General features: G+C 40.5%; 1 protein-coding gene across 5 annotated transcripts in view; it reads left to right on the forward strand.

The window, feature by feature from the left end:
* MTUS2 (microtubule associated scaffold protein 2) overlaps window positions 1–26,447 on the forward strand; it is a 625,283-nt gene that overhangs the window by 526,373 nt on the left and 72,463 nt on the right. Inside the window, exon 1 of one of the 5 annotated variants that reach the window (XM_050766817.1) lies at window positions 15,102–17,800. The exons of the other annotated variants lie outside the window; for them this stretch is intronic. Within the exon in view, the coding sequence (XP_050622774.1) occupies window positions 17,747–17,800 (54 nt within the window). The 5' untranslated portion in view covers window positions 15,102–17,746. Of the gene's footprint in view, window positions 1–15,101; window positions 17,801–26,447 lie in introns of those variants that run through there. 5 annotated transcript variants of the gene reach the window in all.

A 26,447-nucleotide genomic window follows, 5' to 3' on the forward strand; every position in this document is an offset into this window, starting at 1 on the left:
CCTCCGCCTCCCGGGTTCAAGTGATTCTCATGCCTCAGCCTCCCAAGTAGCTGGGATTACAAGTGCCCACCACCATGACTGACTAATATTTTTGTATTTTTAGTAGAGATGGAGTTTCACCATGTTGGCCAGGCTGGTCTTGAACTCCTGACCTGAGGTGATCTGCCTGCCTCGGCCTCCCAAAGTTGTGGGATTACAGGTGTGAGCCACTGTACGTGGGCTATAGTTTTTAATTATAGCCAAATAGGTGAGAAATGGTATCTCAATGTTGTTTTAGTTTGTATTTTTCTAGTTATATGAAATTTAGAACAATTTTATATGTTTAAGGGTCATTTTATATTTCTTGTAAGTTGTTGATTTTTCTGTTGGGTTTTTGATCCTTGGTTTTGTCATTTTGAAAGAGTTTTTTATATATTACAGATATTACCCCTTTATCTATGATACATGGTGCAAACATTTTCTCCTAGTTAGTTATTTTTTGACTATGTCTATGGTAATTTTCATCATCCAAACTTATAAAAAATTACATAGTCACATTTATTTTATAATGCATATTCGTTTTTTTAGTCATAGTTAGAAAGTCATTCCCATGCTGTTGGTTTTGTTTGTTTGTTTATTTGTTTGTTTGTTTTGAGACAGAGTCTTACCCTGTTGCCCAGGCTGGAGTGCAGTGGTGCAATCTCGGCTTACTGCAGCCTCTGCCTCCCGGGTTCAAGCAATTCTTGTGCTTCAGCCTCCAGAGTAGCTGGGGCTACAGGAACATGCCACCACACCCAGCTAATTTTTGTAATTTTAGCATGGATGGGGTTTCTCCATGTTGGCCCGTCTGGTGTGGAACTCCTGACCTCAGGTGATCCACCCGCGTTGGCTTCCGAAAGTGCTGGTTCACGCTCACAGGCATGAGCCACTGCGCCCAACCCCACACTATTGTTAAAAGAGAAATTAACTCATGGTTTTGGGGAGTTTTGTTTTGTTTTTGGTACTTGCATGGTTTTATTTTGAAATTTAGATCCCTTATCTATTTGGAGTTTGTTCTGGGGCACAGGGTGTGATGTAGACCTAATTTTATCTTTATTCAAATGGCTACCCTGCACTACTTATTAAAATGTTTATTTTTGTCTCAGTGATTTAAAATGCCAGCTTTATCTTATAATAAATTTCCATATGTCCTTAGGTCTATTTCTGAGCTTTCTGTTCTATTCCACCGGTCTATGGTATACACATAAGCCAGTACCGCAGTGTTTTAATTATAGAGGCCTTGTGGTATGTTTTAATGTCTGCTAGGTCGAGACCCCCTGCACAAATTTTCCTTAATTTTTCTGGATATTCTTGCATGTGTGTTGCTTTTGCCAAATGAACTTTAGTATCAATGTGTCTGACTCCATAAACCACAGATTTGTTGGTATTTTCGCAGAGATTACATGAAACTTATTTAGCCTGGTGAGAACTGACATCTTTATTTGTGATGCTGAGTCATATTTCCAAGAACAGGAAATGATTTCCATCCATTTGTCTAAGTCTACTTTTTTGTCTTTTCAGACTCATTTAAAGTTTTCCTCAGAGAGAGGTTTTGCATATTTTTGATGAGCTTCTTCCTGTGTATTTAATATTCTTTGCTGCTTTTCTAAATTGGACTTTCTTTTCCATTGCGTTCTCTAAATAGTTCGTGTTTGTGCCTATGAAGACTATTGATTTTTGTTACTTTTATATTTTGCTACCTTATGGAATTATTATACTGTTTGAGTCAGTTTTATCATTGTTGATTTGTAGGGCTTTCTAGTTACATTATCATATTATGTAAAAATAGAGACTGTTTTACTTTTCTACCAAATCTTATGCCTCTAATTAATTTCTCTTTTCTAATTTCATTGGCTGATACCACTAGTATAACATGAATAGTGGTGGAGACAGTAGGAATCCTTGCTTTGTTCCTGATTTGAATGGAAATTCTTCTGTTGTTTACACATTCAGTAAAATAGTGGCTTTGGCTAAGGATTTTTATCAGGTTAAGGTGTTTTATCAAGTTAAGAAAACACTTCAATTCCGATTTTCTTGAATGCTGTTAACTGGAATGGACATCAAATTTTTGTTGAAGACTTTGTCAGCATCTATGGAGATAATAATATTTTTCCCCTTAGATCTATCGGTATTGGTTTTCTAATATGGAACCAACCTTAAAATACTGGTGTAAGTACCAACTGGTCACAGTGTATGATTTCCATTCTATGGTGTTAGATTGTGTTTGCTATGATATAGTCCTTTGTACCTGTATTCATGAGTGAGATTTCTCCAGTTTTCCTTTTTTCTACTCTTTTTGTAGAGTTTCATCAGGCTTAGGTATCAAAATTAGGTCATACTTAATTATTAAAAGAATAAGGAAGGCCAAGTACAGTGACTCATACCTGTAATTCCCAGAGCTTTGGGAGGCTGAGACAGGAGGATTGCTTGAGCATAGGACTTCGAGACCAGCCTAGGTAACACAGCGAGACCCTGTCTCTTCAAAAAGTTTTTAAAAATTAGCCGGGCATGGTGGCTTGTGACTGTAGTTCTAGCTACTCAGGAGGCTGAGGCAGGAGGATTGCTTGAGCCCAGGAGTTCAGGGTTATGCTGAGCTATGATCATGTCATGTATTAGCAAGTTGCATTCATTTCTGAAGGCTCTGAGGGAAAATCCACTTTCTCATCTTTACTAGCTTCACAGGCTACCAGTATTCTTGGACTCATTGCCCAATTCCATCTTCAAAGCCAGCAGCAGTTGAGTTTTTCTCATATTACATGTCTCTGACACTGACTCTTTCCTTCCCTCTTCTATATTTAAGGACTATTACAATGACATGGGGCCCACTTTGATAATCCAGGATAATCTCCCTAGGTAAATTCAGCTAATCAGCTAATCAGAACCTTAATTTTTTCTGCAGTTTTAATTCCTCTTTGGTGTACAACATAACATACTTATAGGTTCTGGGGATTGAGACGTGGGTGTCTTTTAGGGGAAGGGGAACATTATTTTGCCTTCTGCATTTTTAAAGCTCAAGGGCAATTTATAGAACACTGGAACTATCTCATCTTTGAAGGTTTGGTAGAAGACTGTAGTGAAAATATTTGGGCCTGATGTTTTTTGTATGCAATAGTTGTTTAATAATTGTTTTTGTATATTATGGGAAATTTGCTTTATTTAAACTTTCTCTGATGGGCTCAATTTTGGGAACCTATGTCTTTATTTAATACAAAATTTCAAATATATCTTATGGTTGTTATTTTCTATTTTCCTTTGTCATTTATAATTTTTTTATTTGTGTTCTTTTTCCCTGTTCAGGGTGGTTAGCAGTTGCTATTTTGTTAATGTTTTTCACGTAAGTCCACTGGTTTTCTATTCTCTACTTTATTAATTTCTGCTTTTATCTTTATTTCCTTCTAATTGCTTCCTTTTGGTTCACTTTGTTGTATTCTAGTTTTTTAACTAGGTATTTAAGTCATTTATTTACTTCTTTATTTTTTACTTATGAAAATGTTTCATTCTATGAATTTTCCTCTGACACATGCTTTAAATGCATCCTATATGTTTGATTTTGGGGGTTTTTTGGGTTTTTTTGTTTTTTTAAGAAATTATTTAATTTCAGTTTGTATTTTCCCTTTCACTCGAGTTGTTTAATAGGAGGCTTCCTAAATTTTTCACGTGGAAGATCTTTTTGTTTTTAGTTTTCATTAATAATTTCTTTTTTCCTTTTTGCATTGTGTTCAGCGTGTTGTTTGTAATATTTCTAACTCATGGAACTTACTAATATTTTCTTTGTGATCAATTTTGATAAATGGTTTCAAGGCACTTGATAAACAGGTATATTCACTATTACGAAAGTATAAAGTTCAATATACAGCTATAAGATTTACATAATGGATTATGTTGAATGTTTCTTAATCCACTTTATCCATTTTGAACCAAGAGTAGAAAAACTCCTTCATAAAGTTGGCTGCTGTGTTTTTTGGAGCATGAATATTTATAAGTGTTATGTCTTCATCATTATTTTGGCTATTAGCATTAAAGGGTGCTAATTTTTGTTGTGTTTAACACTTTTAGTCTTGAATCCTTATTTGTTGGATATCAGATTGCTACCTCTGCTTTCTTGTTGTTTCCATTTTCCTGGAATTTCTTTATCTATCCATTTATAGTTTGCCTTCTTATTCACTTTGTTTTATATATCTTGGATGTTGTACATAGCTGAGTCTTTTACATTGTGAGCCGAACTGAAAATGTGTTTCTTTCCATTGGTGATTTTAGTTCATTAGATTTATTGATATGGCTGATATGTTTGGTCTGGGTCTATTATAATGTTTTATAATTATATATATATATAATGTCATATTTCTTGTGTTTCTTTTATATGCTTTACTCTTCAATTATGAAAAATGAAATTTAAGAAGTTTGTTGTTGTTGTTGTTCTAGTGGTTTTTATATTTGCACCTTTTTTTAATGTCCATTGTCCCATTTTCTTAGTTAACCTTTGACCACCTACTTGCCAGATTTTATTTCATTTTATTGTGAGACAGAGTTTTGCTGTTGTCACCCAGGCTGGAGTGCAGTGGCACGATCTCGGCTGACTGCAACCTCTATCAAGTGATTCTCCTGCCTCAGCCTCCCGAGTAGCCGGGATTACAGGCACTCACCACCACACCCCGCTAATTTTTTTGTTTGTTTGTTTTTTGTTTTGTATTTTTAGTAGAGACGGGGTTTCACCATGTTGGCCAGACTGGTCTTGAACTCTTGACCTCAGGTGATCCACTCGCTTTGGCCTCCCAAAGTGCTGGAATTACAGGCGTGAGCCATTATGCCCAGCCACCAGTTTTTAATTGTATCTTCAACTCCCACCTGTTGCCTCTACAACAGCCAGTAAGCTTATTTTACTCTCTTTATTCTGTCTTCCATCCCTTAGCCAGTTTTTAATTGCATTATTTCTATTTGTCAAGACATATAGCATTTGTACATTAGTCTTCAACCTTCATTTTGACTTTTTGTCTTAGATCTACAATTATATGTATATAGCATACATATATGCTATATATTATCATATATATGCTAATATCAGTCCTTTTGCTGATATATATATAATATATATAGCATATATATATATATGCTAGTATCAGTCATTTTGCTGAAAAATTTCCAGTCACTTATTAGGTGAATAAAACTCATACACTATCCAATTCCTCAAGAAAAAACTCACAGTTTCAAGATTCCCTAAGGTTTTGTGTGTTCCACACTTTTTCAATAGCCTTGATACTTGGGACAACTTAACTTTATATAAAATGAAGATTCACATTTTCTTTCATTGAGCTGTTTTTTGTGTTTTGGTTTTAAAATACTGTTCTGTTGTTGTCTTGCTTTGAAGATCTAATACTTTTGCCCTTGTAATTAAGTGACCTATTTGCCTAGAGGTTTTGTTTTGTTTTGTTTTCAGTCTCTGAATTCTAACAGGTTTAATAAGTCTTAGAGTTGCTAACTCTGGGTTAACTTTCCCAAGTACCAGGTGGACCCTTTCAATAGTAAGTTTCAATGATCTGGAAAGTTTGCTTATATTATAGTCTCAAGCATTTGTATTGGTCCATTTTGCATTGCTGTAAAGGAATGCCTGAGGCTGGATAATTTCTAATTGAGAGGCTTATGGCTCACAGTTCTGCAGATTGTACAGACGTGGTGCCTGCATCTGTTTGGCTTTGGGTGAGGACCTCAGGAAGCTTACAATCACAGTAGAAGGTGAAGGGGGAGCCAGTGCATCACATGGAGAGAAAGGGGGCAAGAGAGAGAAGGGTGAGGTGCAGGCTCATTAAACAACCAGCTCTATGCAAACTCCTTGCCATGGGGAGGGCTCCAAGCCATTCATGAGAGATTCGCCCCCATGACCCACACGCCTTCTACCAGGGCCCCACCTTTAACACTGGGGACCACATTTCAACAGGAGATTTAGAGAGGGTGAAATCCAAACTATATCAGTATTGTTTTATTTTTTTCTTTTCAGATAGTCTAATTATGTATTAATCCTTCTTTATCTGTTTTCCATTTTCTCTGTTTTCCCTGTGACCTTTGATATTCTTTTATTTTTCTCATTTTTATGTTCTTGATGGTTTTCCTACCTTTTAAAATGCCCCTTAGTAAATTTTCATGTTAGTTTATCTTACTCTGGGCACCTTGTAATTTAATCTTCATTTTTGAGAAAACTTTGTTATTTTCTTTCATTGCTTTCCTAAATTAATCAACTCTTTAGTATATTTTTGTTCTTTGTCCATTTCTATTCTTCATTTTGTATTTTTTATTCAAGATCTTTCTTCATATCCCAAATGCCAGTGTTAGTACATTTAACTCATTTTGAATGTTCTTGCTTCATGGCTGTTTTCTTGGAAAAAGTTTTCAACAGTTGAGATGTGTTGGATCTTATTTTCTAGTTCTTTGTAATAACTCTGTATCTGTTTATTCCGTTTTTTTTCATTTATTTTTTTAGTATTAGGCTGCTTTTTAAGATTCCTAATTTGGTGCCTTTTGTCATGGAACAAAGTCCAGACTTTTTAGTGAAGTTGGGGGGTGACTGGAACAAGGGATTTGTATCTTTCGATTTTTTGGTGCTCTTTTTGTCTTGCCTACATTTCCTTTTTGTCTTGCCTACATTTCCTGACCTGAGCTAAAACCCTGTTGATCACCTGACCTCCGTAAGCCCCTGCTCTAACTGGTAGGCCACAGGATGTTTGGGGGCTCCTGGAATTAGTGTCAGTTTAGAGCCAGTGTCCAATAATCCCTGAAAAATATGATTATTTCTTTTCCCCCAGTGAACAATTACCTCGGTAAAAAGGAATAGGTCCCTTTGGCAGAGGCTGGAAAAAAGATTACATTTTTCAGTTGAAATTTTCAGTAGTGTATTGGGGTCCTTGAGGAAGGGATTTCCTCAAGGATATCCAGCTTCCCCTTCATTCAAAGAATTCTGAGTCTGTAAACTGGCCCAAGTCTGGGAATTAATTGAGTGGCCATGACTCTCTGTTTTTACGGTTAAGGTTAGACTTTGTTCACTTGACCCAGAACTTTTCTGCTCATATGGATCAACTAAGAATTTAATTGGCTTCGTATCTATTTCACTTCTAGGAATATCATGATCAGCTAGCCAGCTTCCATAGTTCTGCATAAGTTAGACTATTCTGATTGCTGTTTGGACTCTGCTGTCTACGACAGTAACCATACCTATCTTGCCTTTAGCAGTTGAGTGCCACCACCTGGCCCCTGCTTCCCTGGGGTTCAGTTACCCCTGCTGCATTTAGGTTTCCCAGTCCAGTGACTGTGAGGTCTGACTTACAGAGAAGAAGGATCACAGAGTTCTTCTAAGATGTTCGAGCTCCCTTCACAAATGTATTTCTCACAGTCGTGGTGAAAGGTCTGCCTTCTAGACCCTCCCCGTGTGGGTGGGTAGGTCTCAAGTGACAAATCCATTCTGACATGCCAGTCTCTCTCAGCTTTTGAATCCCTTCCTCTACATTAAACCAAGGCATGGCCAGCACGTTCAGTTCACTCACTAGGGGCTACCTTTTGGTCTGTGTTTCAGCCAGGCAAACTGTTAGAACCCTTTTGGACTCCTGAAACTGCAACATTAAATGCAGAATCTTTGCTTAGTGAGCCCATATCAGTAAATTCAGCCTGACCCAACTTTATGTTTCTTCCACCATTATTCCTTACACTTAGTGTACATCTTTATACATGTTCCTTGGAGTTCTGCCTGTATAAGTTAGAAAAATCAAGTAGTTCCTTTGGAATGTCATGCCCCTCATGGGTCATACATTGTACCTCAACTTTAGTCACCTGCTGGGACTCAAGTCTCATTATAGGTCTAGAAGCAAAGAGGAGTGGCAGGGTGGATCCTGGGGAGAGTGGATGTTGTCTTGCACAGCACCTGCCTCAAGAGAGACCATTACAGTTTCCTCAAGTAGTGCAGGGTTAATTCACTCAGAACAGAGGTGGACAGGCTGGAGGTGGAGAGGTTGATACCACTGACGGTGAGAAGGTCGTTTCCTCTGGGGTTAGGGAGGCCACTTCCATTGGAGATGGGGAGACCAGTTCTGCCAAGGCTGAGGAGACCTCTTCCACTGGCAAAGAACACTCAACAGAATGTAGGGACTCCATGTCCTCGGTTTCATCAGAGCCTTCCCACATGTCTCCATCCCAGTTCACGGGCTCCCATTCTTTCCAAAGCAGTGCTTTCACTTTAACGGTAGACAATAGCTACTGTAGCTGGGGTTCAACTTGTGTTGTCATTCAGCCAGTGGCAGAATGAAATTTTTTGTTTGAGTTTCAGCAATGTCAGCCCTGCAGTTAAAAGGATAAGGGTCTTCTTCAGGACACATGTAGAAGTGCTTAGGTTCTTTAGGCAATACTTGAGCTGGGAATTTGAATCCCTGAGCTCATCCTTTTCTTGCACTACTGTGTCTAGTGACATTAGGAGCAACCAGCCAATATCAGTATGTTCATTAATGTAAAAAAAAAAATTGAAACTGTCATATACAGAGGCAGCCTTGCTTCTTATAAGTGGCTAATAAGGAGTATCCAATGCTGATATTTTGCATCTTTCCATAAACAGTTCAGCTGTGGACTATCAATGCTCTCTTTTCTACTGGAAATAGAATCATTAGCATCTTCAAATTTAATCAAATTAGAGAACTGTTCCAGAAACCTTATATACTAGTTTTATCTCCATCTTATAGAGAAGAAAACTGAGGCTCTGAGAGAGTTAAGTAACCTACCCAAAATCACCCAGCTGAAAATTGAACTGAAATCTATCTGATATCTATGTTGAAACTGCTCTTTTTTTCTTCCATTCTTTCTTTCTTTTCTTTTCTTTCTTTCTTTTCTTTTTTTTTTTTTTTTTTTTTTTTTTTTTTTTGAGGTAGAGTCTCACTCTGTCACCCAGGCCAGAGTGCAATGGTGCGATCTCAGCTCACTGCAAGCTCTGCCTCTTGGGTTCAAGCGATTCTCCTGCCTCAGCCTCCCAAGTAGCTGGGATTTCAGGCACCCACCACCACACCCGGCTAATTTTTGTATTTTTAGTAGAGAGAGGGTTTCACCATGTTGGCCAGGCTGGTCTCAAGCTCCTGACCTCAAGTGATCACCTGCCTCGGCCTCCCAAAGTGCTGGGATTACAAGCGTGAGCCACTGCACCCAGCCTCCATTCTTTCTTTATAGCAACAGTCACATTGTTTGTTGATTTTCAGCTTATGGTTCACTGCGATCATCCTTTCTGTCTAACATATGTCAAATAGACAGATGCACTTGGGGGCTCTGCCAGCTGCTTCCCATCCCTCTATCCGATTTTACCTATCAATTATCCAATATTGTCCAACGTATTTATCCAGCTAGTAAAGATAATTTTGAATTTCACTTCTCTTATGAGAGTAGTCAGCTCCTCTGAATATACAGAAACTTAAGGAGGCTGCCTCTCCTGCAATCATCCTAGTCACTGACTTAAAAGGGAAAAAAAGGGTACTGTCAAAGACTAACAGACAAGAAAAAAAAAAAAAGATTATCTTCCATCAGTAGCAACCTTCCTATCTGGGTATTATAGAAAAGTGAAATTTTTTTAGTTCTCTTTTGACAAGTATCTGAGAACATATCTCAGAACAAAAACACATATGCCATTTCTCTCTTCTTTTTTCTCTCTTAATTTTCTAAATCCTGGTTATTACATCAAAGGTGCTTCAGAGTATCTCTTGTCTGTGTGTGGATGATCATAACCACCCGTCATTCCCAGTTTAAAGATTTCTGTTTTCTTTTTTCCCTCTGCAGCCTATTCTCACCTCTTTAAAATCTAGATGGATTGTGTTTGGTAATACGCATATTTTCCTGGCCCTGGCAGTCCCCTTTGCTAAGATCCAGCCCTAGAGCTCCTGCTCATACTTTAGATGCATGGAAAAAGGAGGGGTCTGGATGGAGGAACCCAAATAAACAGATGGTTGCCTTGACAACCTGTAAGAGACTCTTTCATGATCATTTTTCGTGGTTTTCTCTTGAAATAAATAGTGAGACTGCGATATAGTTTTTAACTCTTTGACCTCCTGCAAATGGTACCAAGGTTCACAAACTGCATAGAACACCAAAATGCCTCTGCCACAGAGCTACCATTGGCTTTGACTCCTTCAAGGTCCTATCCTGCATTGCCCTAGGAAATGTTTATGGAGACCTATCTTCGAGGCAGATTCCAGGTATCCTGGGTGTAAACATGAGTGTGGCATAGCAAGGAGGCTGTGACACTTTGTAGAAGACAAAGGTAAACAATCATTATGATATCGGGCAGGAAATCCTGGGGCAAGATCATATGGAATGCATGAAATCCCAGAGAAAGAGGGAATTCACTCCAAATTGGAGGGTTGGGCAGAGCCCTGGAGGAGGTGAGGTGGTGCTAAGGAGTACTGGGGAGCAGACTTTAAGCCAAGGAAACTTGAGCCTGACTAGCATGACGGAGGACAGGGGAGGGAAAGGAATTCCAAGTTTAAGGAAGACAAAGAAATAGAACTAATAAAATTGAACATTTTAACATTGACCTGCATGTTTCTACTATGTCAGTTTTTAAGTTGTTTGTATATTTGTTTGTAAATGTACTTTTTATAAAGCATTGAAATAGAGGCTCTTGCTCTAAGATAGAAAAATGTGGGGCAATTCCATTTATATGTTTGAATTTCCTTTTACATTTTCCTATGCCTGGATTCCTTGTCCAGGTTATCACACAAGCCTGAAGTTCTATAGGCCTTGTAGATGAAAGGCTTCCAAATTACAATGCAGTTAGTAAAGCACAGTGGCTTAAGACATAAGCTTTAGAGTTAGACCTGAGTTCATGACCCCACATAATCACTTCCTGGCTTTGTGTACACCTGACAGGTTGTGCAACCTCAGAGCCTCATTTACTCATCTGTAAAATGGAGATGATAATAGTGCTTATCTCACAGTTTTGTAAGAGTTACGTGAGATACAGTGCGCAAGCCGTAAGCACAGGGCCGGGCATCTGTTGTCAATCAGGTAATGCTTATCATTAGTTATTGCTCCAAAAAACAGTGTTCATAAAGTTTTCTCCAAGGAGACCCACCTATAGCTTTCCTATGACTTTTCTAAATGTTTGTTGCTACTTCAATGCAAGAAAATATGCCAGGAGTAAAAATCACCTCAAACTTTTTTAAATATTGGGAGCCAAAATGTCCCAAATTTCATGAGCCTGTGAGATCATGGTTTTTTTTTTTTTTTTTTTTTTGAGACAGTGTCTCGCTCTGTTGCCGGGGCTGGAGTGCAGTGGCGTGATCTCAGCTCACTGCAATCTCCGCCTCCTGGGTTCAAGCGATTCTCCTGCCTCAGCCTCCCGGGTAACTGGGATTACAATTTTTAGTAGAGACAGGGTTTCACCACATTGGCCAGGCTGGTCTCGAACTCCTGACCTCAGGTGATACCTGCCTTGGCCTCCCGAAGTGCTGGGATTACAGGCGTGAGTCACTGCGCCCGGCCCATGGTTTCTTTTTATGACAAATTACAACAGTCTAAACCTTCATTGTGTTTGCCTTTAAGTTTATTCTTTCTTCAGGTATCCAAGCATTTGGGTGAGTCCCTGGAGAATTTTTGTTCAGAGGGGACCTCCCTATCTGGCCTGTAGCTGGCCGCCATATTATCAGGACCAGTTTATCTCCCTCAAAATGAATTTCTCTGAGCATTTTTCCTTTACCTGGAATTTAGGCCCCAGCCTCTGAAAGCTCCAAGAGAAGGAGTTGCTTCCTTCTCACCCCAGCCCAAGGCCCCATGCTGATTTCTTCAGTGACTTCTTCAAAGGACATTTTGTCTGTGGGAAGCCTCACTTCCTTCAAAGGAAATCTTGCTCCCTTCATGTGGCTCTAAAAAGACAAGAAACAGCACCCATTGCTTGTGGTACCTAATTGTCATTCCCAGACGGAACTAGGGCTCTTAGCAAGGATAGATGACTCCACAACTGGAGGAGGAAATACACAAGATGAGCCTAGGATATCTTGTGTCAGGAAGCAAGGAAGGTAGACAAGTGAGTTGTGCCAAAAGGACAGAGGGGCCAAAAAGAAGGGCTGCAGGCCAAAGGGGGGATACACTGAGCATCTAAAAACGGTAATTAGTGCAATGGACTAAAACATATTGTATATGTCAAAATAAAAACATGAGTTTATAATTTATAATGATGTTTCCAAAAGGTGAGAGGAAACATCTCAACAACAGCCTCACTGGGTACCATTTCCACACCAAGTCTTTATTCAGGAAATTGGCACTTAAAAGGTAATGATTAGGCATTTATCCTGTCCTTCCTGTACAAACTGTATTGCAGGAAATTAAAATTGCCCTAGTTGTACAAACATATAGTTAGTTAGAATAAGTTCTAGTGTTCGATAGCACAGTAGGGTGACTATAATTAATAGTATTTTGTTGTTTTTTTTTTTTTGAGACGGAGTCTCGCTTTTGTCGCCCAGGCTAGAATGCAGTGACACAATCTCGACTCACTGCAACCTCTGGCTCCCGGGTTCAAGGGATTCTCCTGCCTCAGCCACCTGAATAGCTGGGATTACAGGTGCCTGCCACATGCCCAGCTAATTTTTGTTTTTTGGTTTTTTGGTTTTTTTTTTTTTTTTTAGTAGAGATGGGGCTTCACCATGTTGGCTAGGCTGGTATCAAATTCCTGACCTCAAAGTGATCTGCCCACCTTGGCCCCCATAAGTGCTGGGATCATAGGTGTGAGCCACCATGCGCGGCTAACAATAATGTATTGTATATTTCAAAATAGCTACAAGATAAGATTTGGAATGTTCCTAACACAAGGAAATGATAAATGTTTGCAATGATGGATGTCCTAATTACCCCGATTTGATTATTACATATTGTATGCATGTGTGAAAATATAACATGTACCCCATAAATATGTATAAATATGTATCAATTAAAAAATGTATATCAAAGAAAGTCACCCCAGTTGAAGAAAAAAAATTTTTATATAAAAATTCCATCTAATAAATGCAAAAAGACAAAAATAACCAGAACATTGTATTGCAGTCCCCAGTGGTATAATTGATTCAGGTAATAATTATTAACAAATGAATCCATTATATAAAAGGCTGATGGGAAACTTTACAGTGGAGATGAGGCTATCACATCCTGATCCACTGTAGCTCACTAAAATTGGAACTCCCAGACGTGGTGTGCTTCCCGACGGAATGCAACATGAAGCGCACAGCATCACCTCTGAGATGTTATCCCCAAAACTGAACTTGAATCTAACCCAGATTTGAGAGCTAAATTTCGCTTAAAGGGATGCAGGAACAGGTGAAGTGACATTACAAAGACACAAAGAGGCACATCCAGCATGTAGGACATTCGACAGGGTGGCTGACCCAGTTTCTGAGCAAGTCAGTGGCATGGCAGTGAAAGGAGAGGAGGGGTGGGGATTGCTGTTCATAGGAGACCAAAGATACTTAAAAGCTGATGTAATACATGGACCTAGTTTGAATCCTGATTCAAACAAAGAAACCAGAAAAAAAATTTTTTTTTTTTTTTAGAAACCAGCAAAATTTTTTTTATGAGCTGGGTATTGGATACCAAGGAATTATTGTCACTTGTTTTAATGGCATTGTGGTTATGTAAGAAAATGTTCATAATTTTTAGCAATGCATACTAAAGCATGTAGGGTTTTGCTTAGAAATACTTTACCATAGAAATATTATAACAGACCGGGTGCAGCAGCGGCTCACACCTGTAATCCCAGCACTTTGGGAGGCCAAGGCAGGCAAATCACTTGAGGTCAGGAGTTTGAGCCCAGCCTGGCCAACATAGTGAAACCCCGTCTCTACTAAAGTACAAAAATTAGCTGGGCGTGATGGCCTGCACCTGTAATCCCAGCTACTTGGGAGGCTGAAACAGTAGAATTGCTTGAACCTGGGAGGCGGAGTTTGCATTGAGCTGAGATGGCACCACTGCACTCCAGCCTGGGTGACAGAGTGAGACTCTGTCTCAACAAAAAAACAAACCAAAAAACAGAAAAAAAAAAAAAGGAAAGAAATACTTTAACAAAGAAAAAAGAAAGACAAGACACAAGTGAGAATAAGGTAACAGTCTTGGTAATTGCTGAAGTGGGGTGATGGGTATATGAAGAAAAAGTAAAAAAATAAAAACAAAAAACGATAGATGAAACAAGTGTGCTCACACCTTTGATGACTGTTGAACCTGGAAATAGGGATGTAAAGACCTTTGGTATTTAGCTCTATTTTTCAATATGTTTGAAATTTTTGTAACATGTAAACTAAACAAGGCACAATTCTAGAACATGAATACATTTCTCAAAATCTAGGTCGTGTGCACTGAGATCATAGTACATGTACGATTTCAACAATGTAGGAAGGACTGGACTACGGAAGTGCCATGCCCTTCAGTGCCCTCTGTGCCCTAGAAGAGAAGCTGAAAACGGCCTCTGTGTAGCTCCTCCAGTCTCACACTAATCTCCTGAGAGCAACTGGTTAGCAAGAGCTCTCGTACATCTCCTAAGAATACGAAGTCATTTTCTAGTATGGTGCACTCTAACCTCTAATTTAGAATAAAACTGTTTCCTAAGAGGACCTATCTTCAGGAAGACAACTGAGCTGGAAGAAAGCATTCTTTAAATCAATGTAGGGTGCTTAGCTTTGCGGCCTTCCCACCCCGCCTGGCTCTGTCCACAATAGGGCTTTGCTCTGTCTTGATTTAATCCACACCTGCAGCTCAGGAGCTGTTGCCTCCAGGTAAATGCAAGCTACCACTTCTCTTTTAGAAAAACTGTGTGCGGTGGCTCATGCCTGTAATCCCAGCACTTTGGGAGGCCGAGGTGGGCAGATCATGAGGTCAGGAGATCAAGACCATCCTGGCTAACACAGTGAAACCCTGTCTCTACTAGAACTACAAAAAATTAGCCGGGCGTGGTGGCGGGTGCCTGTAGTCCCAGCTACTCGGGAGGCTGAGGCAGGAGAATGGCGTGAACCTGGGAGGCGGAGCTTGCAGTGAGCCGAGATCGCGCCACTGCACTCCAGCCTGGGTGCAGAGTGAGACTCCATCTCAAAAAAAAAAAAAAAAAAAACACTGTGATAAAATATAACAAAAAATTCCCCATCTTAACTATTTTTTAGTGTACAGTTTATCGTTAAGTACACATGATCCTCAGCTTACAACGGGGTTACGACAGTGCACTTTCAACTTAACGGTATTTTCAATTTACCAGGGATTTATCCTGCTATAGCTCCATCGTAAGTCAAGGAGTCTTCTGAATGTGTCACGTCATCGTAAAGTGGAAGTCATAAATGGAACCATCAAAGTGGGGAACAGTCTGTATATTCGCATTGTAGTGTGAATCCAGAACTCTTCATCTTCTAAGACTAAAACTCTGTATTCATTCAGCAATTCCCTACTTCTCCCTGCCCCCAGCCCCTGGCAACCACCATTCCACTTCCTGTCTCTGTGAACTCGACCACTCTAGGTATTTCATATAAGTGGAATCATATAGTATTTGTACTTTTGCGACTGGCTTATTTCACTTAACATGATATCCTCAAGTTTCATCCTAAGATGAATTTAGATTAGTTGGGCATGTTTTGTGGCACCTGTCAGATTAGGTAGGCATGTTATGTGGCACCTGTCAGAATTTCCTTCCTTTTTAAGGCTGACTAACGTTCCGCTGCATGCACACACCACATTATGTTCAGCCATTCATCTGTTGGTAGACATTCCGGTTGCTTCCACCTTTTGGCTATTGTGAATAATGCTGCTGTGAGCGTCGGGGTATACTAAGCCACCACTTTTTGCAACATAAAGTTTTTCTCACTGATTTCAAAGGCCCTAGGAACAGCTTTCAGCACAGGTTCGAGCTTAAGGTACTGTGAGCTGCTTTCCCTCTGAGAGGTCTGCGCAAGCTCATTGCCAAGGAGCATTAGCCTGAGTGAGCGGGAGGCAGCTCTGGACCTCACATCACAGAGCCCAGATGGGGGTCCCTGCCTTTTCCCTGGCACACTGTTTTAAAACGGTAAAAATAAAACATGCTCATGAGAGGGTAAAAAGTGGACAGTCACTCCCTCCTGGTTCCCATTCCTCAAGGGTTGGCTGCTGTTACATGAATGTGTGACTGTTTCCAAAGCTTTACTCCAAACATATGCACATGTGTATGTTTGCTTTGTTTTTTATAAAAGTTTGCTTTCTCAGTCAACAATGTATATCATCTCTCCATATAATAGAAAGGCATTGAAAATCTAAAATATTCCCCATTTTTGTGCTGTTACCAGGGATGCTGAATTGAAGATCCTTATGCATACATGCTTGTATATGTATGTATTATTATAGCATAGACGTGCAAATGTTGGGTCAAGGCATGTGTACATTTAATATTTTGATAGGTACAGCCAAATCGCCTTCCTGAAGGATTATGCTAATTTACCTGCTAGCTTGAAAGAAAGGTTTCCATTTATTCTTTCAAGTCTAAGGCAAACATTCCAGTCTGTTCCTATTTGATCACTAAGTACTTGCCTTTCTCCGAGCCTATACTACTTAATTAAAATCTGCTTGGAAAATCTCAGTTAAGTTAGTAAAATCATCTAGTTTTAACAACTATTGTCTGTTTACAGCCTTAGGCAGTTTAGTGGGCAAAAACGTAATTGTATATTTCTAAACATGAGAAATTTCAAGATTTCTCCTCTGAGGGGTATCAGGGCATATAAAATCAATCATGTAAATATTTGCTTCTTTGACTTTCAGGATTACATAAATATATTTTTAAATACCAAGTCTTTTTTGAGAAAAAAAAAAAACAAACTTTTGCTCCCTGATGCTTTCCCTTTCTGATTGTTAACTGTGTGAAAAACTAGAAAGATCAAGTCCTTTAAGGCTTTTATGCCAGTTTGCCTAGGAGAAATACCTGCCCCAAACCCCAATTTTAATTACTCAAGCCAGATGAATGGTGTGTGTATGTCAGCCTAGGCAAGCGACTTCACAGTTATATTTTAAATATGAAGATTTCATCAAATAAGGCAAAAAATTTGTTCATGGCATGCAAATTAGAAAATGAGAAATTGGTGGTTCCCATTAGCAACAAATGTTCTGAGAAGAGTTTCATGGGAGGAGAGGCCATATACATCACGTTTATAAATATTTTTACTTCCCAGAAAACTAGGAGCTAGGATTGCAGCAGAGCCAAGCGCTGGCAGCCCTTTCAGGCGTCCCCAGGCAGTGCTCTGAAGCCCAGGCTCGCCTTTTGTGCTTCCTGCGTCCTCTCCAGGCGTGTCTGCGCGGTGCGGAGGCGCATCCCCGCCAGGGGAGGGCTGGGAGCGGCCGCGCACCCGGCGGAGACCAGGCTGTCCTTTTAGGGAGCCGGCATTGGTAAATGCCCTGTGGTTATGCGACTCTTGATTTGCCTCACCCTGAGGATTCCAGTGGCAAAGTGACCCTCCCTCCTGCCTGTCCCCTCCCTTCCTGGCTCCCGCCTGCCCTCCCTCCCGCAGCAGCAAGATCTGATCGCTGCCGCCCTGCTCTCCTCCTCCTCCTCTCATTCCTGTGCCTCCTGGATTCCTGAAGTTTAGGAGAAATAAGGTAGCCGAGGGGACCACATGGAAGTTGTGACAGCTCCCAGCGGCGCGCCCCTTTCGTGTGTGCCAGTACCTCGGCTTAGGAGTTGCCCGCTGACACGTTGAATGAAGGAGGTCCCCTTGCCTGCCAGCCTGCCGGGATGGGCCATTGCTGCTGCAAGCCTTATAACTGCCTTCAGTGCCTGGACAAGACGGTACTTTGCCTTCCCTCTCTTCTTCCCCCTCCTCCTTTGCAAGGGCAGAGAGAAAGCCGTGAGCCAGCCACCTCTGTGCCTGTCCCCCTAGCATGCGTGTGCGCTTTGTTGGTGAACAGGAGGCTCTCTTTACTCGTTCCAATATGCTGAATTGTGAGTGGTGTTCACAGAAACATTTGGTCTCACATACTCTGCAGTGCCTTACATAATTCTGTATTCCTGCAGTCTCAAATGTAACTGTTGCATTTTCCTGAAATAGTAGGATTCTGCTCCAACATCTTGAAATCAAAACTGCCAAGAGATCTTCGGAATATTCTTAATGCATTTTAATGTACCTGTGAAACCTAAGACGTTCCGCTGGGGAATTCAGATTAGTTAGGCGTGTTTTTCTTCGCCAAGTGCTAACTTTGAAAGTTTACCACTCTTTTTTCAAAACAGCACTCATTCTTGTAATTTATATTCTTCACATCAGAGAAGAAAGCGCACAGTATAGTTGTTCTCTCTGTACTTCTTTGCATCACAGAGAGATGAATAAACATAGAGGTGAAAACTTAAAAAGCCAGAGAGGCTGAGGGTGTGTTCAAGTCTTCACTGGAGAAAAATTCACAGCCAGGGAACTGAAAATAGAGTATGCATGAGAATTATATAGCAATTCCAACACAAAGCCTTTCTTTGCTTTTGACATTTGCCTACTCTTGTGAGCTAGCAGAGGGATTAGGATATGCTTTTAATTTCATTACTAGAAATCTGTTCGCAAGAACTCTCGTCTCTGTGAGATATTTTATTGTCATGCATATTTAGGTTTCTCCAAGATGCATGAAATGAGACTTCACAATTGAATTGTTGAAATTGCCTTCTCCCTACCCATGTGGGCATCAGCTGTCTAGATCGCTTGAGATGTAGTATGTGACCAGGAGAAGGAAAATATGTGGCTTAATATACACGCTCATCAAAAAGCGGTCACTTGGAAGCATCTTAGTTACCAGTCTGCTTATGAACTTTGACCTAAAGTAGGGTTACTTACCACCTAGGAAAATTAAACTGATACCTTAAAAGTCACTTACTAGTTTTGCTCCAATAGAAATAACCACCTCAGTGGATTTGGCTTTGCTACCGTGAGTATGAGCTAAAATATTTATATACACGTTTATGTGCTTTTAACAAAAAGAACTATAAAGCATTTGCGCTCAATTGTCTGCACATCTAACATTGAAGTGACTAAGCCTTTTGCGAAGTGGTCACAAAAGAGTATTGAAGCCTTACAACAGTAGTTATAATAAAAGGGAAAGATTTGCTACATGTAAAACAATATTATAAATTTCATATTTCTAAATCCTAATACAAAAGTTTTAGAAATAGAGGCTGTAATATGGAGGCCTTTTGGTTTGAGAAAATATGTTTCAAAGGGAATCTTGTTTCCCTATTTTGTTTAAATCAAGTTCTTGGAAATGATTATCCCTATGTCATTCTTGAATTCAGAGATTTTGGAAGATAATTTAATGTTATTTCATCTCTCTAGCAGTATGATGTTTGAGTAATTTTCCAGTGTTTTAGTTTTGAAACTTCCAGTTCAATACAAATTATTTTTTACTGGTAAAAACTTTAAAACTTACACTGCCTTTACCAGCTTTTTCATTATGTTCACACCTACATTTCTTGTCTTTTCTTTGCTATATTTCAGAATAGTATTCCCATTTGAAGTTTTATATGTATATTTTCATAGGTGCTCTTTAAATGAATTGAGGACTTTCTTTTTAAATTAAAAAACACATTGTTTTATGTAGTTGCCTATTTTGCAGAATAATTTCACAGGCAGTAGGCCAAAATTATTTATTTAATTGATAGTTACCTATTGGGCCAGGTATTGTGTACCGGGAGCATGATAGGATTCCATTCCAACTTCAAACTCTAGGAATCAGAATTCCCAAATCCCACAACAAAGTTCTTCAATCTGTTAATCAACTCTAACAACCCCAATGAGGTTGAAACAATTTAAAAGAGGCCTGATAAAATTGTTGACAGAGTTGTTTCTGATTACCTTAACCTAGCTTCATAAACCTTAAAACAATAACCATTTCCTCAGAACTTCATATAGATCAAAATAGCAAACTTCATTTTGAGAAATCAAAACAATTTAACAGTTTGATCATAGTGCAGCTAAAGCTGTTCTGAAAAACATGGCGAGACAAAGATACTTTCAAAGTAATCAGTTTCAGAGATCTGACTAAAAACTGAATATCAACTAAAAACTGTGAATATGAGGATGCTTATTTAGCATGAATTTATTAGGGGAAACTGGAATCTTGCCTAGAGTGTATAATGAAAAAACTGTTAAATGAACAAATCGTTTAAAAACTGTTTGTGCTTATGTATTGCCAACTTATAAAGACCTATCCATTGGAAATATTTATTACTGGTTTACTCTGTGCCTAGTTACTATTAGGACCATCAAATAATTCTTAAAAGGCATCGCCGGCCCTTATGTAGCTTACCGATAAGTGGTTTCATTCTATTTCTACCTTTTGCAGAGAACTTACACGTGGGTAGGCAACAGTAACACACACAGAACAATTAACATTAGCACAAGACTGGAGTATAATTAAGTGAAAATTATGTGGTACTGACCATACCTGTTTCTGGAATTTAGTGAAAGGAGAAGTCAGTCTAGACCCATAGGCAAGGTTTCTTGGAAAAAGTGGAACATGAATTACACTTTGAAGAATGGGGTAGAATTTTATTAAACTAAAGAGAAAGAATGTATTCCAAGCGAGGAGCACGTAAGGAAAGGTCTTTTAGCCTCATTTTATGAAACCTGAGAGGGGCAATCTCATGGTGAACACAGTGGGAGATATGGTGCATAGGGAGTGTGGGGAAATTTCCAGCCTGAAATCCAGACCCAGGTTTTTTGTTGGTTGATTTGTTTTTTGTTTTATTTGAGACAGGGTCTCCCTCTGTCACCCAGTCTGGAGTGCAGTGGTGTGATTATGGTTCACTATAAACTTGAACTCCAGACTCAAACAATCTTCGCACCTCAGCTTCCCAAGTAGCTGGGACCACAGGCGTGCACCACCACGCTCAGCTATTTTTTTTTTTTTTTTTTTGGCAGAGCTGGGGTCTTGCTATATTGCCCAAGCTTGTCTCAAACTTTTGGGCTCAAGCAGTCCACCCACCTTGGCCACCCAAAATGGTGGGATAATAGGTGTGAGCCACCATGCCTGGCCAAAGACTCAGGTTTTTAAACTTGAGCTAAATAAAAAGTAGGGATCTATCTTGGGCTTTTGAGCAGAGATGCAGTCTGTGGAAAGACTTGTATACAGGTATTTGAAAGGAATGGTATGACCCAAATGGATTCCAAAGGGCCCATTCACCTACGGACTCAACCTGGTCCAGGATGAAGCCAGGAGCTCTATGTGCACAGAAACTCCTTATCCATAGCCTTCCTGAATTGATGGTTGTTAGAATTGTTGAGTTATTAAGAGGAATAAACTAGACGTATAAACTAGAATACAAGCGTCCTTTTTAACCATATGAAATATAACTGGCAAGCAAACGATAACAAGCCTGATAAACATATTATTTCCTTTTAGAGTCAAAAGTCTAGCTCATAAGAAACCTTGATGAGAATGGAATCTGAGCCAGCGAGTTGTTCTATAAGAATCCAGTGGCCTCAGAGCCTACTAGGTTCATCTCCCATATCCCTGCTCCCCTGAAATGTTCCTGGCCCTGGTGACTCCCTTTCCTAAGCCCCCTTCACTGTCCAACTCCTCTTGTAATGGACCTGTTATTCCTCACATCGTGTTACAGATTCAGTCCAACAGCAAGACTTGCTGGTTTAGGTATGGTCCTGTCCCTTTAGGGGTTCATTTGCATATCTCTACCCTAGCCTTTTATGTGTTGATTCTAATCTCAGAGACTCGTCTTACTTACCGTGTCTCTAAATTCTTGGCAGGGGTGGGAGTGGGGAGAGGCACCTCACTGTTCCTCCCAGGTATGCGCAAGTGCTCTGACAGTAATACATTTGGGAGGGTTATTAGAGAAAGATAGAATCCAGAAAGGTCAAGAAACTTCTTAAGTGATACACAAATGGGTTAAAACGCAGGCAACTGGCTAATTCTCCTTTCTGCTGCACTTACTCTGGGACCAGAATTTCCCAGCATGACTTCTTTGGATCAGCATTTCTTCTCCTTGGCCCCATTAATCTCTGTCCTTTCCCATTGTTCATTAGTAATCCAGGTATGGTGTGATATTCCCTTATTAACTACAGCCTCTTGGGAAAGCTAGATGTCTTTTTACCCAGTGGCTCTTCCCCACATGCACAAAGGCAAAGGCTGAAATTATGCATTTGTAGTCATTTTGATTTTTTCTAATATATGGTATGACTCTGCTCGTTTTTCATAAGAGTAGGCACTGAAATGTATTGAAGAGTATTAAATGGGAAGGATACTTTGTTTCTGACAAGCCTATATGAAATTTCATTTCACAGCAGAAAAGCAGATCATTATACAAAAACACAGAGGCCCTAGTGTTAGTTATATGTGAAAGAAATAATACTTATTGATTAACTCAAGGCATAGTGTCAGTGCTGCCTTAAAGCTATAAGAACTGAAATGAAAAACAAAAGGTCAGTCCACCTCCCATGGGATTTTTCCACAGAGCTATTATATGTTATGGATCTGGCCAATCTTCGTAATATTAGTATTGAAAGTGAGTGCAATAGCCACAAAAGGTGGTATGAAAACAAGTCAGATACTTGTGTTTTGTTGCTGTAACCTTGCAGCTGGTTCATTTTGAAATACAAAAGAGAGTGTTTTCCTTTGAAGATGAAGTTCTACCCTGTTGATTTTAAACCCTGATTTAAACTCATGGAGCCCTGGGTAAAAAGCAATAATGTTTCTGAGAAGCGTGAAAAAAGCTTTAACCTTTTTGCAATTTAGTGTGCATGCATGTCATATTTGAATTTTTTTAATTCACAATTTTAACAGATCTGGATGTTTCCTCAAATACCAGAATTCTATAGATCTCTTATTTAATTTCCTGTTGTAGTTCGATTGTTTAGCTTGGGAAAAAAAATGGCCCAGCTCACAGGGTTGGATTTTCCTGATCCACACGGATTTCAGAGCAGGCTAAAAATATAGGAAAGATTAGCTGGGAGTCTTTGGGCTTACATATATATTTTTAAATTAACATATATATGTATTTTCTTTTTAAAAAAAAAATCAAGGGCCGGGCACGGTGGCTCAAGCCTGTAATCCCAGCACTTTGGGAGGCCGAGACGGGCGGATCACGAGGTCAGGAGATCGAGACCAGCCTGGCTAACACGGTGAAACCCCGTCTCTACTAAAAAATACAAAAAAAACTAGCCGGGTGAGGTGGCGGGCACCTGTAGTCCCAGCTACTCGGGAGGCTGAGGCAGGAGAATGGCGTGAACCTGGGAGGCGGAGGTTGTAGTGAGCCGAGATCGCACCACTGCACTCCAGCCTGGGCGACAAAGTGAGACTCTGTCTCAAAAAAAAAAAAAAATCAGGTGGGGAACAAGGAGCTGATGAAAATCTGCAGTGAGTTTTATGAAATTGTCCTCAGTACGCCTGTAGCCAACCAAGAGTTCCTGCCAGGAATTTCATAGACCAGAGGCAGAACGTTGGAGGGAAAAGGGGCCTGTCTGATGGGCTGACCGAAGTTCCCAAAAAGTCCCAGATGCTGTTTTGCCTGGGGTGCTCTCGGCATATCCTGCTGCTCTCAGTTTAAATCTCCAAGACAGCCTTGCCCTGCTGGGTTAGACCACAGTGTTCTGTAATTGTTCATCCATTTACTGACTCTCTGAAAGTCAAGCTTCCTGAGAGCAGAAATGTCTGCCAGGCACATAGTAGGCACTCAGTGAGTATGTGTTATTTGGTGTACATTTCCTATTTCTGGATGAATTGGGGTGAAAGCACCTCAGATTTACCCAGCATTCAGTTTTAGTAGTAAATAGCTGTTCTGTTGGTTTCTAATTTGAGGAGTGGCACAGGTGGCTGATACGCAAGCATAGAATCACACAGATGATGCTAACAAGGACAGGCGTTTTCACTTCCCATTACCACCAGCTTCACGGGGTAGCACCAACCATCGGAAGAGATAATGCCCATTGAGCACACATGTTAAAATAACAGAGTATGGCAGGCTTGCCTGGGCTTTGGCCACACATCTGATTGCTTGAGGTTAATGGGATGATGAGTGGGTTGTCTGCTCTGCAAGGCTGCTCTAGCAAGGAAAAGTGAAAGGCAGTATCCCCGCGAGTTTGTGAAAAGTCTTAGATGGGGAGCCATGTCTAAAAAGAAGTGGAGGCTTCACTATAGCAGACTTGCAGGGGTATGTTTAGGGCAAGACGTACAGGGAGTGAGCTGGATGTTTCATGGGAGTAGCTTGTCTTGCATTTCATCTATGAATAAAGAGATCACGCCAGAATGAATGGAGAACTCAGCGTGCAAAGGAGAGCGGTGCATGACCAAATAAAAGAGGTAGCTAAGAAGACACAGCTGCTGGTTTGGGGCTTAGATAAATGTTCTTAAAGTGTCAACTTCCAGTTAAGCCTGTCATAGAATAAACAGAAATTTTAGAGGGATGGCCTTGTTAGGCTTTGCAATTTCTGGACTATATCACCAGGACAGTTTGGATGATTAACGCTGAGTTCTATTTTTAGCCCTCTTGAGTGAAAATAGGAGCTCATGTACTTGGCACTCATTGGGAATTTTCCACTCATCCCCTGTTTAGAGAGGCACTGATCTAACCCTGGGCCCTCAGAGGAGGCCTTGCTCATATTTCAGTCAACCCACGGTGTCATCACCCAGACCAGGCATAGTTTGGGCAATAGAGGGGATTAGAGACTTGAGATCCTTTCCAAGGGAGTCCTGGGTGTTCAACAGAACCTATGGGCCTTGCAAGATCACACTGGATTCTGTTGAACCATGATAGATGGAGGAATAACTTTTTGAGGCAAAGAACAGTGAATGGAAGATTCCTTTAAGTTCACTCTTGCCTAAGGAACAGTGTTCCTGCAGTCACAGCTATTGACTCATTTCATTGCAGGGTAGCACTACGTCATTCTGGTTTGGCTTGCAGAAAGCAAAAAGTAACTTACTCTATGCAGAGAATTCATAAATTAGAAGAGTTGATATCCTTTCAAAAACAAGCACTTACGGAAGAAGGGCTGTCGCCAAACTGCACAGGCTGGCCTTAGCGAGCCAGAGCTGAGCTGTGCCAGCATCTTCAGCAGCAACATATTCAGAGGTCATGAGACAGCATCCTTCTAGAAGCTGGTGGGGAAAACTAAAGTCTCTCAGAAGTTATAGCCCAAGTAGGCTATGGCGAAATGGGTCCAGACGCTGTAAACAGACTAACGTGCAACTCACGAATCCACATCCAGGACAGAGACAGGCAGTTCAGGCTGTGGAGTGGGATGTGAATGCAGCCAGGGCATTGTTCTGTTGAGACAGAGTAGTCAGGAGCGGACCCTGCCTCTCTCCCAGTCAGACATGAAAAGCTTCTTGGTAATAAGTGCTCAGATCCAAGCCAAGGCTCAGTGCAATTTGGATCTTGTTGCTTCTATCTAAGTATGGCTAGGAGGGGAAATCTTGGTGTGCTCATGTTTGATGAAGAGTGTGGACATTGGGTGGAAACTCTTGCCTTTGCCATTTCCTGGTGGGTTGTGCAGGGGCCAGCCACTTCACCATAGAGCCCCAATTTCCTCCTCCATAAAGGGAAATAAAACCCGGGACGCTCTGGACAGTGTCTCGAGGAGTAAATGACATAAAGGGCTTCCCTGACATTGTGCCTGGACTACAGAGAGTGTTCGGTGCTGGACAGCATGAATCACCTGTGGTAATTAGTAAATAATACTTAGCCAGAGCTTGCCAGAGTTAAGTTCTTTTCCTTGACATTTTAGTCATCAGGTTTGTTGCTTATCTTTGGCAGCCAGCCCTTCCTTGGTAAGCCATCTAATGACTATAGTTTGGAACCGGCTGGTTTTAGAGCCTGAACTTGCAAAAGAGTGGACGAGGTCATTTTCACTGGGTCTTCGTGATCTGTTTTAACAGCCTCTGCTTCCCCAAATGGAGATGGTACAAGGTCTCTAATCTCACTCTATTTCCTTTCCACTTCCTTGCCTATCTCTCCCCTTCTTTTCTTTACTTGCTTTTTTTTTTTTTCCCAGTTCTCACTTGGTTTCCATCAATCTTATTTGTGTTCCTCTTAAAGCAACAGATGGATGGGGAAGGCCTGGCCACAAAGTATCAGCATTAGCTTTTCAGCGAAGTGATTCAAGTCTCAGGGTCTTCCTCAGCAACTCCCTCATAGTCAGCAGCACCCCTAAGAGGCCTGTCCCTCTCATAGGGCCTTCAGCCACTCCTTCCCCACAGACCTGATTCTTCTGCGGCTGGGAGTGTGGACTGATCTGTTATGATGTGAGAGATCCCTGGGGCATGACTCTGTTAACGTCCAGCAGGGGCCATGACAGGGAGCTGAGGGAAATGTTGGCTTTGAGTTAGAAATTAGAGTTCATTTGTTGTTTTTGTTATGTTCTGATTGTTCACTGCCTGGCCCAGTCTAAGTCTTTGCAACTCTCATTGCTCTGAGAGTGACCGCTGTGTAATGCTATTTCTGGACTGATAAG

Source organism: Macaca thibetana, chromosome 17 (genome assembly GCF_024542745.1).
Source record: "Macaca thibetana thibetana isolate TM-01 chromosome 17, ASM2454274v1, whole genome shotgun sequence".
Taxonomy (NCBI): Eukaryota; Metazoa; Chordata; class Mammalia; order Primates; family Cercopithecidae; genus Macaca; species Macaca thibetana.